This window comes from Lethenteron reissneri, chromosome 20, assembly GCF_015708825.2.
Source record: "Lethenteron reissneri isolate LAM-NWPU_2019-01 chromosome 20, ASM1570882v1, whole genome shotgun sequence".
NCBI lineage: Eukaryota > Metazoa > Chordata > Hyperoartia > Petromyzontiformes > Petromyzontidae > Lethenteron > Lethenteron reissneri.
This window is the reverse complement of record NC_083798.1, coordinates 4,474,348-4,490,581: the sequence shown is the minus strand read 5'-3', so window position 1 is coordinate 4,490,581 and position 16,234 is coordinate 4,474,348. Positions and strand designations below refer to the sequence as shown.

The 16,234-nt window shown below is 43.2% G+C and overlaps 1 protein-coding gene across 6 annotated transcripts in view; it reads right to left on the bottom strand.

The window, feature by feature from the left end:
- LRP1 (LDL receptor related protein 1) overlaps nt 1-16,234 on the bottom strand; it is a 308,287-nt gene that overhangs the window by 258,664 nt on the left and 33,389 nt on the right. Inside the window, exon 1 of one of the 6 annotated variants that reach the window (XM_061554635.1) lies at nt 4,660-5,091. The exons of the other annotated variants lie outside the window; for them this stretch is intronic. Within the exon in view, the coding sequence (XP_061410619.1) occupies nt 4,660-4,768 (109 nt within the window). The 5' untranslated portion in view covers nt 4,769-5,091. Of the gene's footprint in view, nt 1-4,659; nt 5,092-16,234 lie in introns of those variants that run through there. 6 annotated transcript variants of the gene reach the window in all.

Genomic DNA, 16,234 nt, shown 5'->3' with positions numbered 1-16,234 from the left:
GATTTTTCTAAGTATTTCGAAAATGGAAAAAAAAGACGAATAAGTCCGAATGATTAGGAAAAAAAAGCGAAGAGCGGTGCTAATACAGCATTAATAATAAAACCTTTAATCCATGCACACTCAGTAAAAACCATTAATCTGTGCACGCTCTGTCATCCAAGCGACAATAAGACACGCTTAAACATATACATTTTTTATTTGACAAACGCCTCCGACACAAGTGCCGACTGCTAGTAGGTAATTAGAGTCGGGGTTATTTAAAGTCACGGACAACACAAAGGCACACACGCCTGCCTTCCATTCGTGTCTCAAGGCCGACTGAGAGCTCTGCTCAATGCAAGGTTTCGCAGGAAACTGGACAATTCTCCCTCTGCGGTCCAACTCACCATCCATCTTTCTTCTTGAGGCTCAACAAAAGCCAGGGAGTTTCCACTTTAATTTAACATAAATGAAAATAAACGGCTCTTGCTCTTGATTTTTAATCATTTTCAAAAAAATACGTTGAGGAGGGGGGGGGGTGGAAGTAACACAAATTCTAGGATTTGCGCTCCATGGACCGTTGAATAGAAATTACAATGCAGTTGGTATCCTGGCACATCTGAGGCCAGGCCTCTTGGGATATTTGCCTTATAAATAAATCATTAAATGTAAAGTACAATCCATGGGGCAAGCCACACAATAGCCACGCAAGCCATATTCATCCATCACACCTTAGCGTGCATTACGAGTTCTTCATCTCACCCAAAATGTCACGTGAAATGTCTGGAGCATTCACTCATAATACGGATGGGGGTTCGTGACCAAAACGAAATACACATTTGTGCAGTTGTTCAACATTTTACACTCCCAGACACGTGACAGTGGTTGGAAGGTCTATAACCTGAGCGACCTCTCCTTCGAAAGTCCTCATCTCTGACACCGATAACACGTAATACAGTTACACAATCGGAAAGCTACAGTACTCGCACAGATGCTAAAGATAGCTTGGCACTTTCCAAAAAAGTGGCTGCCGTGTGGAAAAATTCAAAGCCAAATAAACCGTAAATGGTTAACATTCCTTCGAACAATGCTGACTATCTTGCGGCTCCACAAAAAAGGTGATCAAACAAACAAATCCGAAGACAACCCTGGTGATTATTAAACCGAGAGGGGGCACACAACAGGGCACAGTTTAATTTCGGAGGGCACTGATAATTGCCACAAAGAACCAAGCCAGCTCGTGTGACTAATTGACTGGGCATGGTTAAGGGGACAAAGCCATTAAACAATGGGGTGCCTTCTCGTGCTGCCCACACACACAAGACGCCCGGAATCTCAATTGAAAGCCGACACCGCAACCTGTAAACAAATATAAACCCTAACACGAGTTTATGATAGGCACTAAAACACAGTACCAGGTGCACTGTATTTATAACGCAACTGCATCAACTTCTCCAAAATGCGCACATCGGTGTTATGATATTCACTGTGCTCTTTAGACCCTTGTTGTGCTGGCCGTACGCAGCACAAAATGAGCACAGATGGCTAAAGCTGTCCGCGTTAAGGCACACCATGAACCTAACATGCCTAGCGAGCAGGTCTATGCAGCAAGGAAACAAATGATCTTAACCCAGGAAGTAGACGATGTTCATTCATGATTAAAATGTGTAATCTTCATTTATTTATTACCATACCGTAATTAGAACATTATAAAACCACACAGTTGGTGTCTTGGCAGCAGGACCATTTTACCCACTTGAGCAATTAAATTATTTTTTTTATAGAACTGGGGGAAGGGTGCAAAATTAGAGGATCCTGCCTGTAAGAGACGATTGGTTGATATTAGAATTGGATGTAAAGGCTATTGATGACACCACAAGCAAGACATTTCAAAGGGCTAAGTTCACACCAAATAATAGCCAAAATGGCATCAGCCTTAAAACAGTAATTCATGATTTTGTAACAGAAGGTATAAATTCGCATGGCCACCAGTTCTACAGAAATCCCTACTGCAAACAACCCATTTCTAACATTGTATTATTGAATTTTCACTGCGTGATGTAATTGTACGAGCTGAATGCACATAATTGGTTGGGACCCTTGCAGGCTATGCACTTACTGGTGGACAACCCTACAACTTAAACAGAAAAAAATATAATTGTAACTATGACAATAGCTATGAATGCAAATTAATGGAGATTGCTGATAACCATTCAATCATAATTTTTTAAGACGACTGCCGTGTCTGTTCAGTAAGTGAAACTTCATTGCGATCATGCGATGGCAGATGCAAAGCTGAGGATGGCATATGAGAGACCATATTGGCGATTAAGACAATTAAAAGGGCTTGGGCAAGGACACAATGATGGTCGATGCACGAGACTGGTGACAGAATGGCAGCCGTAGAAAAAAATCGCAAGTCGCTTTATCGTGCGGCGGATGGAGCGACGAGACAGGTCCATGTGCAGCAGTGAGATGGAATGGGCAGCAGTGAGATGGAATGGGCAGCAGTGAGATGGGCAGCAGAGCTGGGCCATGGGGAGAGAGGGGGGTGGTGGTCACGGCGTGGAGAGGCCTTCAACCAACAGTGGATAGACATTGGCTGATGATGGGCGGTAGATGCTGGAAAATTATCACCAAAATGTATAACGTTTACGTAATTTTTTTTATGCATTTCCTATATATCAACAATGAGTTGACAATGTAGCATGAAAAACTAAAATGTTACTTTAAAACGTCACTTCTACATCAATGTGATGCGACTTTTACATCAATGTGATGTAGAATTCCAAATAAGGAAAAAACAAGAGGGAAATTTCCAGTCGGCTGAAACAAAAACAATTACATCCAGACTACCCACACACACACATACAAGCATGCACACAGCTCAACGCTAAAATCTGGACCACTTTTCCCCTCCCACCATCCCCAAAGCACACACTCTAAACCGCACACACACACACTGCCCAGTTGTGGCTGCCGAGGGGGGAAAGAGCATTAGAAGAGAGAGAGAGAAGGGGGAGGGATGGTGAGCAAGGGAAGGTTGGAGTTGGGGGGTGTGATGGAGGCAATGGGAAGAGAGCGGTGGAAGAGGGGGGGGGGCAACAGCTCTGCTCAAAACGTCCCTTCAACACACGCTTCTAATTTGCTCAGGAATCCAGCGTTTTGGCCAGACCGCATCAGAAGAAAGCTACAGAAGTTTGCGACTTCCATTTCACATCGCGTCCAATTCTCCTGCAACTATACACTATAGTTCTCTTGTTTACCGACGGTGGACAATGGGGTTTAATTCGAGTCTTAATATACTTTATGACGCGAGCCCATCATGAATCACCGCTGGGGGCAAGGTGGCACATGCCTGCAAATCGTCGCGATGTTCAGGCGGTGGTGTGCCGCACATCTCAAGCAAGTGGGCGAATCTCACAACGTGTAGGCATGTGAAGTGGCCACCAGATGGCTGTAAAGCAAGTAGGTTTTCTGACCTATTTGTTATAGATTTTTTTGGGATGTCATTGTATTGCCCCCTCCCCCTTATTGCGTGCGAGTTCTCTGGGCAGTTTTCATCCAGATTGAACGAAGCCATTAAACTAGCTTAACATCAATTACCTCCACGAACACGGGCACATGAGTGTGGCAACTCGGCAACAGTAATTCCGAAGTAAATACATCCTTCAAATATATTGTACATATTACATTGCCGTTCGTGTTTAAAAACATACGTTGGCAAATTGAAAAAAAAGAAGCCATTCGATCCGAATATACTTTTCCTTTTGACCATTTTCTGGTCCAAGCAAAAAAAAGGGGGCAGGCTTCGGTTTTGGTGGTGGTGGTGTTGGGAAGGAAGGAAGGAATAATGGAGGACTTTGCTTTGCAGTGGCGGTATGTACGTACGGTGGTGCAGGAAAGGAATGAGACGGGCGGGGGTGGGGCACAGAGCCGCATGTGGATACGGCAGGACTTCAAACAACAGCCAGATGACAGCTTCACCAGCCCCTTTCCACCATTAGACAAGGAGGAGGCTGGGGGGGCATGTGGTGCTGCCATCTGTACAAGCGAGAAGCGGTCTGACCCGTGCATCTGATAAGCCCCCCCCCCCCCCCCCTATTTATATCGGGGTAAACCAAAGCGTGGTTTTTCGAAGCTTAAATCTCACAGCAGCAACACACAAAAAATGTTATTAAATAAATCAACGCGAAAAGGGGAACTGGGGGGGGGGGAGAATCTTGACATCAACGCCACATATCCGTCTACTTAACAAGTCACAAAAAAGGAACCCCATTCTAAGCCGCTGAATAGGTGGAGACAATGTGATGTAATGCTGCCAATTTACGTTGCCGCTTTTGTGGTGTCTCAAACATTACGCTTTCATGAACAAAAATAGTTAATTCTTTGTTTATTTTCACAGCTTTTTTGTGTAAACCAAGTCCACCCCCAAACTAAATTCAATACATCACTAAATAGAACCACGTGCAATACAAGATTCAACGCCTATTAATACATTTCACACAAATGTATTTCAACTGCAATTTCAAATCATCCGTTGTTCTCTCGTGCAAAAAACACATCGGAGTGGGGCTCAACGTGCCCCCATGAACAGACAAGGCACACGAGACAAAACGAAAAGGCAACACACAAAAAAAGCTCCCCCACACACACCTACAAAGACAAATCCACCGTTACCTTCAGCCCTGTTGACCACCGCAGCAGCTCTGCTTGCGAAATGCAGAAATCCCCAGCAAGACAGCGGGAGCAGCATCAGCAGGGTGGCGGCTGTCGAAGAGCTGGCCATGACCAGGCAAACAACGGGAGAGATCGCTTCGCAACGACCAAGGCACGCACCCACACGAGCCCTGCAGCCTGCAGACCGCCCGTGCCACGGGGATCCGCGAATAAAGGAGCCTCCCTCCTTGGTGCAACTACGGCGTGGCAAGAGCTACGGTTCAGAAAGAGGGCTTCCTTCTCACCCACTGGCCAAAGGGCTTTTTTTGTGCTCAGCACACCCCTATGGCATGCGTGATGCAGCCGCAGGCAAAGCCACGCTGCGAGAGATGCCCTCTTTCTCTCTTTGCGCCTCTCGCTGCCGATGACTGCTGCACGCAGGGCACTCGCAGCTCACACAATGCACAGAGAGGGCTGTCCTACACACACACACACTCCCCTCCGCCCAGACCCCACCGTCAGCCCTACTCCTCCTCCTCCTCCCATGCATCCCCAGTCCCTCCCATATATCCCTCCCCACACACACACACACACTAGCGTGCCTGCCTCTCTCTCTCTCTGCCTCCCCGCCCGCCTGCTTCCATTCCTCCGTGCAATTGGTTGGTGCCTTCGAGAGAGGGTGGGTTTACACACATCCATCACGCTCTCGCATTTTACCACCACCACCACTCCCCCCCACCCACCACCAGCACCAAAGTGACATTCACATGCATTAACAGAGCAGTGTGGACTGAACCACTGAAGCACTTACAAATATAGGGGGTAGTGGGGCATGTTAAGACAAGGCACTGTTGCTTATCTGCAAGAATGTCTTTTTTAGAGAGAACAATGGCAAGTCTAAAGGTAATTAATGCATTTTGCAAGCTCTGGGCTCATTGAGCAAATACGCCATTGTTCAGAAGCTTGGACTTTTATTTTGGTACCACAGCAGCAGCAAACCTACCCATAGTGCTCCCCAAGATGGGAGCGTTGTAAATGATTTGAGTTCACGAAGTCACCGTCATCTCTCGCATCTTATCCTTTTGCTAAAAGACTTTCCGTTGAAAAGTATCATATGTTAACCCAGTCGGCTTTTAGCATAGCCCCGTGACCTATGCGTTTTTCCACACCCACTGTTTGTGGTTCAGCTGCCTATGTTCCTGTAATTTCAAGCAATGGTCCTTTTTAAACCCTCAAGACAAACCGCACGAGCCAAGCACGCGTGCACACTCAGTGCATTGCAAGCGCACACACATCTATCCCGTGAAGTGGAGTTAACAAGACATGTGGGTGGAAAAAAAGACTCCGTAATTTTACTTGCATGATAGTTATGGCTCAAATTTTTTCTTGGCTTAGAAAGCCACAATTCAATTATTTCCAGACCAGTATTGCAAATTATTTTTTATCAGTACAGTACAATGACGCTTTCATCAATCACCACTGCAATGAAAATACTGTAATTACACAAATCAAATCGTGATAACAAATGGTTTAATCATGAACGCAAAACAATGTATGCGTTTGTTTTCCGAATTAGCAGATGCCCTCTAACACAATTTGCTGATGACGAAATAAAATCCCACAGCTGATGTTGCGGTTGGATTACGATATGACATGTTTTTTTTTTCAAGCAGGAAACAATGAAGACAATGATGCATATGAACGGATTCTGTAATCCTTTCCAACACATTTTTCCTGAGAAATATTTAGTCAAAGATAAGGTCAAAAAATCAGATGACACCAAACAGTGCGTAATGTGAGACATCACGAGCCGATGTCACACGCGATGTCGTGCAGAGATGAGCGATTGCATGGCGTGTGACGTCATTGTCTTGGCCGAAAAGGCTTGCAAAACTGTCAGTTTTTTTTTTTAAATCACCAATTGTTTTGTATAACTCATTAACCAATGTTCACAGTTCTAAGGGTTTCTAAAGGGTATTTCCCTTACAGCGACACAACTTTACGCTAAAGTTGTACTTATATTGGATCATCTTCATGAGAGTTATGAACCCATGTTACAGACAGATTAACTGAAAGACTGACAGCGCTAATGCATGCATGCTTTCAACTACAAATCCAATTAGCACGGTTAGCTGCGTACGGTGCGAAAGAAATTCAACGTACATACAACCTTGGTTGGAAAGCATAACATTTAAATCCAGCATCGCAAATGCAATTATAAATTTTCTTCAAATAATATATAAAACTTGAATTGGCTGGAGACCACCGATGGTGAACATAAATCACACTGCTTGTCAAAAAAATGTTACTTTTAATATTTAAGGTGGGAAAAACACACTGAAACAAGGTTGAATGTCATTCAAACGAATGTAAAGCAAAAAAGATCACTATTAAAGTATTTCACGTTTAAAGTTACACCTATATTTTTTTCCCAGTGAACATTTAACACTTCAAAAGGTGTGAAGAACCCAAGTAAAATAAATCATCTTTGCCGATCTTAATTTCAATGGCCATTTCGAACAAATTACTAGCATTGTGTTTAAAAAAACTATTCAAGTATGTAAACAATAAACATGTTCATAAAAAAATTTTAATGCCAATAATTGCAGTATTACTATCCAAAGAATGGAAATCATCTGTCGGGGCTTTGGACTAAGCAATCGTTTATCCCACCCGCCCCAAAGTGTAACCATAAAATATGCGGAACTGCATTTCCTTAAGGATTGTACTGTTTGGAGGTCACACCATCTCTAAATTTCAATTCTTGGTGATGGATTGCAGCAAGCTGCATATACCACTGTGCAGCACAATGAGCAAATGTAAAAATGCCCCAAAGTGTGACGGAGGGCTTCTCAATTTATTTGCAGGCAATGTAATAAATGCATACTGCGTGTACACACACAGGCACGCACGTTATAGTTTTACAAATGTCCTAGAAATCACCCCTTAATGCCCTGCTTTTCACGAGTGCAGTACTTTCTTGTTTATAAATGCTATGCTACTCATCACGATGTTAGTGTGCGATTTCTGTATCTTTAGCATTTCTTGTCATGCTCATTGGTTGCCAAATGTCGTTTTTCATTTCGTATGCTAAGCACAGGGCCAAAGGCACAAAGAACACTCCGTCGCCATCAACAACGAGCACGACTGCATTAAAGTTTTAACAACAAAAAAGCGTTAAACACATTTCCTGAATCGAACAAGGTTATACCATCTTGGGAAAACAGATTATGGAGTGGGAATTCAAAGTTGAGAAGGGCAGAGGGAAGAAGCGGAAAGAGACGTGTCTTGACCCGGAGTATAGAGTTTAAACACACAACATTGGTGGAAGAATCAAACGGTCAAGTGCACATAGGGGCAGCACTGGTGGTCGTGATGGGAGATTGATGAAGAGGGTGGACCGAGCACCAACGAGCGAGTCACTGTCGTGAATCACCGAGGGCCTTAATTGCCCACTTTTATTGCCAACAATACGCTGACAAGAACGATGCTATGTTCGGTCTATTGTTGAGTCGTTGTTGCCATGCAATTAATGAAACAAAGAATGCGATAAACTAAAGTACTGTGACTGCCGTATGGGTTACCGGTTAGTGCAGTGGTAAGCATATTTCACCACTGTGCCCCATGTATACACAGTCCACGGGTCTAGATATCGGCTTTCCTCTTCGTTCAAATCACAGCCCAGAAGCACAAATTTGAAATAAAAAAATGCGCAATTTCATTTTGTGACTAAGGGGCCGTCCATAAATGACGTCACGCACCTGGGGGGGGGGGTCAGACATTTGTGACGATGTGTGACGAGGAGGGGGGGGGGGTGAGAAATGTGACGTCACATCAAAATGCGCAACTTTAAATAAAGATAGAATTGTTATAACACTAATTGTTATAACAACACTCCGACAACATCAGTGCAGCGCCACATTAAATACACACTACAATGACAATAGCTTAAAGCGATTTGAAGCATGTTTTATTTTCAAAATGGAAATGTGTTTTTTTTTTTGGGGGGGGGGGCAGAGCTTTGTGACGTCATATTTGAGGGGAGGGGGTCTGCCTTTTTGTGACGCCGAGTGACGAGGGGGGGGGTCAAAAATCGTCCAAAATCGCGTGACGTCATTTACGGACTGCCCATATTTTATTTATAATAGTGATTCATACGATTAATTCCGTTATATTACGAATTATTTATTTATCCTCAGAAGTGTGACAGTGTGACATACAGTTGAGTACAAGCACTTAACCTGCAATACTAAATCAGGTTGTAAAAATAACTCAAAACGTGGCGAAAAACAACAGGACTATAATTTTTAATTATTATATATATAAACAGTGATGTATTGTGTTTTTTTCCCCCCAACAGCCATGGTTATACTCTCTGGCCAAAACACAAACTTTAGTATCAGGAACTGAAAGGGCACAGCTAATAGTTATGGATCAGACCAACAAAAAATCGACTTCAAATCCCCCCCCCGCCACACACTCTACCTTTGTGAGATCTATGTATGCCGCATTGGCTGCTTTATTTTTAAATTTGACATTGCCATTGCAATGGCTCGCATCCAACCCCAGGAGATTGCAGCTGTTAAAACAATCGGATCCCAGAGTTGCACAGTCACGTGATAGGATTCAGAGCCAGCTTTCACAATAATGGACGCGAAAGAAAAGGCAAAAAGTGGAAGAAAATTCGAGACGATCAAAAAAACAAGCCACCCTCAACTTTCTTCCACCAAAGCAGTGTGGCTCACACTTTCCCCCTGCTGTTATTTTATGGTATAGCCGTCTTCTGCATATAACTTCAGTGCAGTACTACAATCTTTCGTATAGCTTTGACACGTTTGCAAATATTACCATCGTCACCCTGTCAAGCCACTGCTGGATGAAGACCTCTCAAAACTGTCGACATCTGTCATGATTCTGCAGTGTAGTAATCCACCTGTACATGAGCTCCATCCCCTCTATATCTCCCGATGAAAGAGTTCCATAATGACATCCATCATTCTTGACTTTCAGCCACCATCTATAAGCAACGACGTCGCCAGCCTAAGTCCATGAATTATTATTTATTTTTAAAACATGTCTCTGTTCATTCTAAACAATGTACAGACTATTCCGCAGTAACATGAGGGCTAGGAGCAGCTGTTTTTCATCATTTTATTAACCGGCAAAGTTCGCAAATCCCATATGTTCCTCTTTTTTTCCCTAAATGTAATTGCAGATAATATAAATTATGACATAATAGCCAAAGTGCATGCTGGAAAAACTGCAGCTCAATAACCCCAGATAAACCTGCAGGTAATACGATGTATTTGGCCACGTAAGTTCTCTTATCCACACAAAAAAAAAATCACTGATAACAGGAAGGACATTTCAGGGGTGTTGTGAAGCACAGCATGTGCGCACATGTGTGCAAATGTGTGCCCATAATATTGGGAACAACGGAGTCATGGATAATAGGAGATTTTGTGCCCCATACCGCTGGCGCTGATAATACGGCTAATAGGGTCATGGATCAGAGGCGTCTTTGCCATTTAAGCGCTTACAGCAGACAAGAATGCCGATACTTTGTTCAAGGTTGAAATCTGGATGGCTTCAGTGAAGATTCACTCTATTCGGACGGTTTTGAATCCTGTGTATGTTATTTCATCCCTACGCCACAATAAAGGCTGCCTTGGCAGTATTTTCTAAGTACACAATTATATTGGCAGGTTTTTTCCCCCCATTGTGCGAGCCTGAATGCTAACGGAGGCAAACACCGGGAATGAATTAACGTTCAGTCAGTTGTTTGCAGTTTATTTGAAGGTCATTCCTCGTCAAATTTAGCAGTTCACATTGAGAAGAGTCAATATACATGCAGATCCATCGTATTTTCTTTTAACGTCTTGTTTATTGTTCAGAGATTTGTTGTGCAATTCTGGCAACGTGAATATATGAAACTAAGTCCTTCCTCTTGAATGATTGCACCGACAAATGTGGTATCCATTACGGAGCCCATTGGTTGATGCATTTCACTTTAATTTTGTTGAGAAACTTATACTTTGAAAATGTTCTGATTTAGTTGTTTCTTCCTTTGATTGAATGACCATACACGTGTAGAGGTGTACTGTGAGTAGCCAATGAGGGATGAGCGTGGCGAAGTGCGAGTTGGTGGAGAGTTGTGCGAGGCCAAGGATGACGTAACGTCACGGGTTCGGTAAGGGGACATTAATTCTAGATTTGAAGCTTTCGTGACTGCAAGGATTCATATTCTTAGGTTTTTTCGGTAAAGTCACGTAGGTAAAACATCAAAATTAATATGAAAATAAAATAAAATAAAAATCACCTCCGAAACGTCGTGATTTTTATTTTATTTTATTTTCATTAATTTTGATGTTTTACCTACGTGACTTTACCGAAAAAAAACATAAGAATATCGGTAAGGGGACTTTCGGAAAGCACTTTCGGGAAAGTGGGCGGGGCCGAGCTGGGGGGAGGAGCTGCCGAGAGGTGACGGACACGTGGTCGTCGTGTGTAGCCAGGGCAAGGAATCGGCTGCAAGAGGTCTCCCTCTCCTCGTTGCAGGGCGGTGTTGGCCGATCCCCTGCCCCGGGCAGGCGGGTGAGAGAGCCGAGGGGTAGCCGAAGTAGGGCCCGACGTATATAATTATCCCGGTCCTAGTGTAGGATGGAGAATAGGGTGCACTGGTGTGAGTGTAGGATGCAGTGTGTGAGCGTCTGTTAATAAACGGCATCCAGCCCTTATAGTATTCCTCGTCTCCGCGTGGTTGGACTGCACTACACATGTAGTATGTACATCATAGTGAACGTGGCATGGTTCATTTAAGGGGAAATTTGTTTTTTTTTCATTTGGTGAGAGAATGTTCAACGATCACCATTGCACCTATTTTTTTTTAAACAACACTGGTATGGTCAGTGGGTGATGTGGTAGGGTAAAGTATAAATAACTCTCACCCCCTTCAAAGACGTCTGGCCAGCCTGAAATAATTGTAAATGCTGTGTTTACTCTCCAACACACCGGTGTGCTGTACAGGTAACGAATTGGCACTTTTGTTTACGTGACAAACCTTACTAATCAGCTGTGTCGGGTGGTGGCGGGTTTAACGACACATATTTACATGATCTAACCCAACAACCTCTTATGGACATCCTGAAAGAGTTGGTAAAATATCCCCTCCCTGCCAGCAGTGGCATGAGCAATAAATTGCAGGTCTGCACCTTTGTCTGTTCACCTTTAATTCAAAACTGTTGGCTTCAGATTCCGAATGAGAACATGCTTCCTGTCCGCGTCCTTAAATACCTTACCCATCCTCTTTCCCAGTTCCTAACCTCGCCCCTCTCCATATCACCCTTCCTTGCCATCCCTTCTCCCCAACACTCAAACCCCACCCCCCTTTTCCCCATCAGCCAATTCTAATGTACCATTCATAAGTCTTGTAAAGCGCTTTGATAAAAGCACTATATAATAAAATCCCAGATACGATAGTTCATTTAGGCACCACATCTCGACTTCGCTAAAAAGTCCTCTCATATTTCACAAGTTTTATTGTTTGGCTATGTTAAAAACAAAATACAATTCAAACAAATTAATTAAAACAAGACACGTATGAGGCATTTCCTTTATTTATATCTGTCATATATATAATGCTATGTTATTTTATGCCGCTATTATAATGCACTATTTACTATGGAACATGCAATATATTTTGTTAGAATGTGACATTGCCCCATAAGCCGAGATGCATAAAATGCATCTCGGCTTAATATCTAAGAAGCCGAGGTTAAATCAACAAATCAATGAAGAGCAATCAGTTGCAATTTTTTTTCCCAAAATGAATCTAAAATTATACGAAGTAATTTACTTTCCAGACATTGATAGACTGGAATTGCAAGCAAAACAAATACAGTAAAAGGTAATGCGCTTTTGAGATACATTGTGCGACAATCAGTATACATGTAGAATAAACATAAGATAAGTTCCCTACATGCGACAATTACAATATAGCATTTAATACATGTTTTGCAAACATTGCACATCATTATATAGGTACACTGCTTTGAAAAGTGTAATTGCATGCTTCTGTGATAAACATCAAGGAGTCACACACGCATACACATGGAACGAATACACAATACCATATACTGCACTTGACACATGAATATTGTATATGCGAATCTCGTGCAAATGAACACACTGTATTTGTGATTGCAGGATCTCATCTCTCCACCGTTTAACAAAATACAAAAATAAGGCGGTGTCCTATGTCACATTTGCTGGACATACCCAATTTAGATATGCTCCATAGTTGATGTATGGTATTCAAAGCATGTAACAGCCCACTGGTATCACAATGGAAATCATCGGAATACTCCCATAATGCGTATGCACGCAAGCAACGCGTGCACACGCACGGGTGTGACCTAAAACACGAGCGCACTGCCGCCGTGCATACTCAAATAGGTGCGTACACAAATAAGTGCGTACACAAATAGGTGCGTACGCAAATAGGTGCGTACGCAAATAGGTGCGTACACAAATAAGTGCGTACGCAAATAAGTGCGTACGCAAATAGGCGCGTACACAAATAGGTGCGTACACAAATAAGTGCGTACACAAATAGGTGCGTACTCAAATAGGCGCGTACTCAAATAGGTGCGTACACAAATAAGTGCATACACAAATAGGCGAACGTGCATGCGCAAGGACATCAAAAGGCACGTTGAAGCTCGCTTGGAATTGCGGCCAATGCGGCCAACACAAAGTCACAGCCATGCAATCGCAAAGGCGTTGTGCGCGCACGAAATGAACCTGAGAAGGCGCACAATGGAGACGCACGGCACACGATGAAAGGCACGAGCGAAGATGCACAGAAAGGTATTAAGTTGCAGCGATAATGCCGTGTAGGTAATTTTGTGGGTAATCATAACAGGTGATATACACGGGTTGTACAATGGCAAATGGTGTTAAAATGGTAAAAAGTGTTCAGGCCTCGTGGGCCGGACTATGTTAGCACATTTATCGCGTTTATAAATATTAACTTTCTAACAATGGCAACAGCAAGCTAGACGAGAGAGAGCATGATGTGGCTTTCTTATTGTCACTGGATTCTTTTTCTCCCAACAGAAGATGAAACAATTTTCATGGAAGTGATCTCCAGATGAAACTGTTTTCTTTTTATTACAGCAGCATGGTCAATGGCTTTCAGATACAACAATACACAATGTTCTTCCAGACCTTGGCATACTGCAGATTGTATCCGTTACGTTTGTATGTCTTGTGCACAGAGCAGAGCTTGCGTGCTTTGCCATCGGCGCACACCAAAGGTCAATGTGTGGGGGCCCTTTCGCTCTCGAAAAAAAGATTGGCATTAAAAGAGTGGTCAAGAGCGAATAAGATGGAAACCAACTGAAACTAGTACTCAATAATAGTTGCTGTGAAGGTAACTTTTTATATACCAATTTAAAAACTAGTCATCAGAAAAAAATATCCTATGGCTCTTCAGGTGAAGTCACGTAAACAGAAAAAAAGAGCAAAAGAACGAAAGCAGGAGCAGGGTGAAGTGATCATTTAATTCCTGATGCTGCTCTATTTAAGACCGGAAGCAACAGGAGAGCTTCACCATTCTTGCCCGATGAAGCTGATTGTAATTATCAGCGAAACGTCGTACTCAAATTAAAAATGCTGTTGATTCTCTCTTCAGCACACCGGTGGGCTAAAGAAGTGAATTATTTTGTCCTTTGAAAAAACGTGACACATTTTTTACTATTTGGCCATGTCGGGTGGTGGAGGGTTACGACACATTTGTAAATAACGCGATCTAACCCAAAAACGTTGATTATGAATTTTTGAGCCATGTTACGCTAGCTCCACAGTACGTCACCTATATTATGAATAATATTGGTCGCGAAAGCCTACGTGTTAAATTACTAACTCTATCTCTCTGGCTTCTATTTATGTGCTGTAAAAAAGGGCCGTTGCCTGAAATGTCGCATATATTATTTTATTTTAAGGCAGTGTGTGTGTTTGTCCATTGTGCTTGCTTGTGGACCACTGCCAATGCAGCAGCATCACCACATAAATTGTTCAACTGAAACTAGTGGTCAGCGCACTGGTGGGACATTAACTTGATTACCCGAGTTCGATTCCTCAAAATGGCATCCCCTGAAGATGCCCTGGACCGAGCCAAATGGAGAAGACAATGCCGAAAAGCGGACCCTGCGCCACAGCGGGAACAACGCTAGGAAGAAGAAGATTCCTCAAAATGGCCAACGGCTAATATTGTTGTCAATCGATATATGATCAGGATCACACGTAGCTTCTACATGTAAGTTCTAGGCTATAGGCAAAGGTACATGCACACGTAGCTTCTGCATGCATGTGCTGGGCTATAGGCAAGGGTTCATACACACGCAGCTGCCTCGTGTATGTGCTAGGCTATACAATTACTTTCTTCATGTATAGCCCGGGCTTCCACGAGGCCGGCCAGGCTCCACGCATCATCCCATCTTGCCGGAATTCCACGCAGGAATCAGGTCATTCCTGCACACGAAACATCAGCCGGTGATCCGAGTGGGAGTCCCGAGTGGTCCTAATAGTGCGTCATTCTAATGTCAGAACATTCGGAAAATAATGTAATGCTCTTGAGATGAATGTGGCATATCCCCAAATGTCACAAGTGCTTTATTACGCTTCGGCAACTGATCACTTTTGATAGCAATTACATCGTGTTACACAGTGTGCCTTTTGAGCGGAATAGGATGCACACAAAGATTTGACTGCTCAGCCTTATGCAAGCCAATTATACAGCCAAATTATGAGCACTGTCTGAACAATAAAGAAGATAATGGCCAAAATAAATGTTTCATCATGTCGAGTTCCAAGTCAATTTATGTAACACATTGACCCAACCACCAGTTCACTTTAGCAATGACGATACTACTGTATATTCCCCACATTCCTCCTGCTTATTAGAACCCATTAAACACATCTAGACCGGTTAAAAGCGCTAAAGCTGGTGGCATTTTGCAATCAGTAGTGAGGCGTAAATGACACGTTATTGGAGGCTGAGTGCATTCTTTTGTGGCTCGACTGCCTGTCACCCAAGCCTCATACTGGCAAAGGATGGACTGTGGGGGGATGGGGATTGATGTTGGAAGAGGAGTTGGAATATTTATAGCTATTTGGGTGCTCGGTGAACGTCTACACAAAAGCTGCAACTGGATGCGGCTGACAGTGCGTGCCGTGGAGTGGCATTCTCAAATATAGTAAGAACACCTCTTATCCGCGAGCCTATTGTATCCGCCCTTCCCATTATCCATGAGCACAGGTCGGTTCGTGAAGTTTCCTAATATCTATGGTGGATTGTTTTCCTATTGTCTGCATTAATCTGTGGGTAAGAGGAGTTATTACTGGGAGGGTGCTCACAGACAAAAGTTGCATCGCGGAAAAGTCATCCGATTATCCGCTTCTAAGAGGCCTACCCAGAAATTGTCACCACAGGCACTTAATTAATCCTGTCATGATAATGGGCAGATGACGATGTGTTAATAATGATGAAGATTCCAGCAACGATGATGATAACGATGGCCATCACGGCATCGCT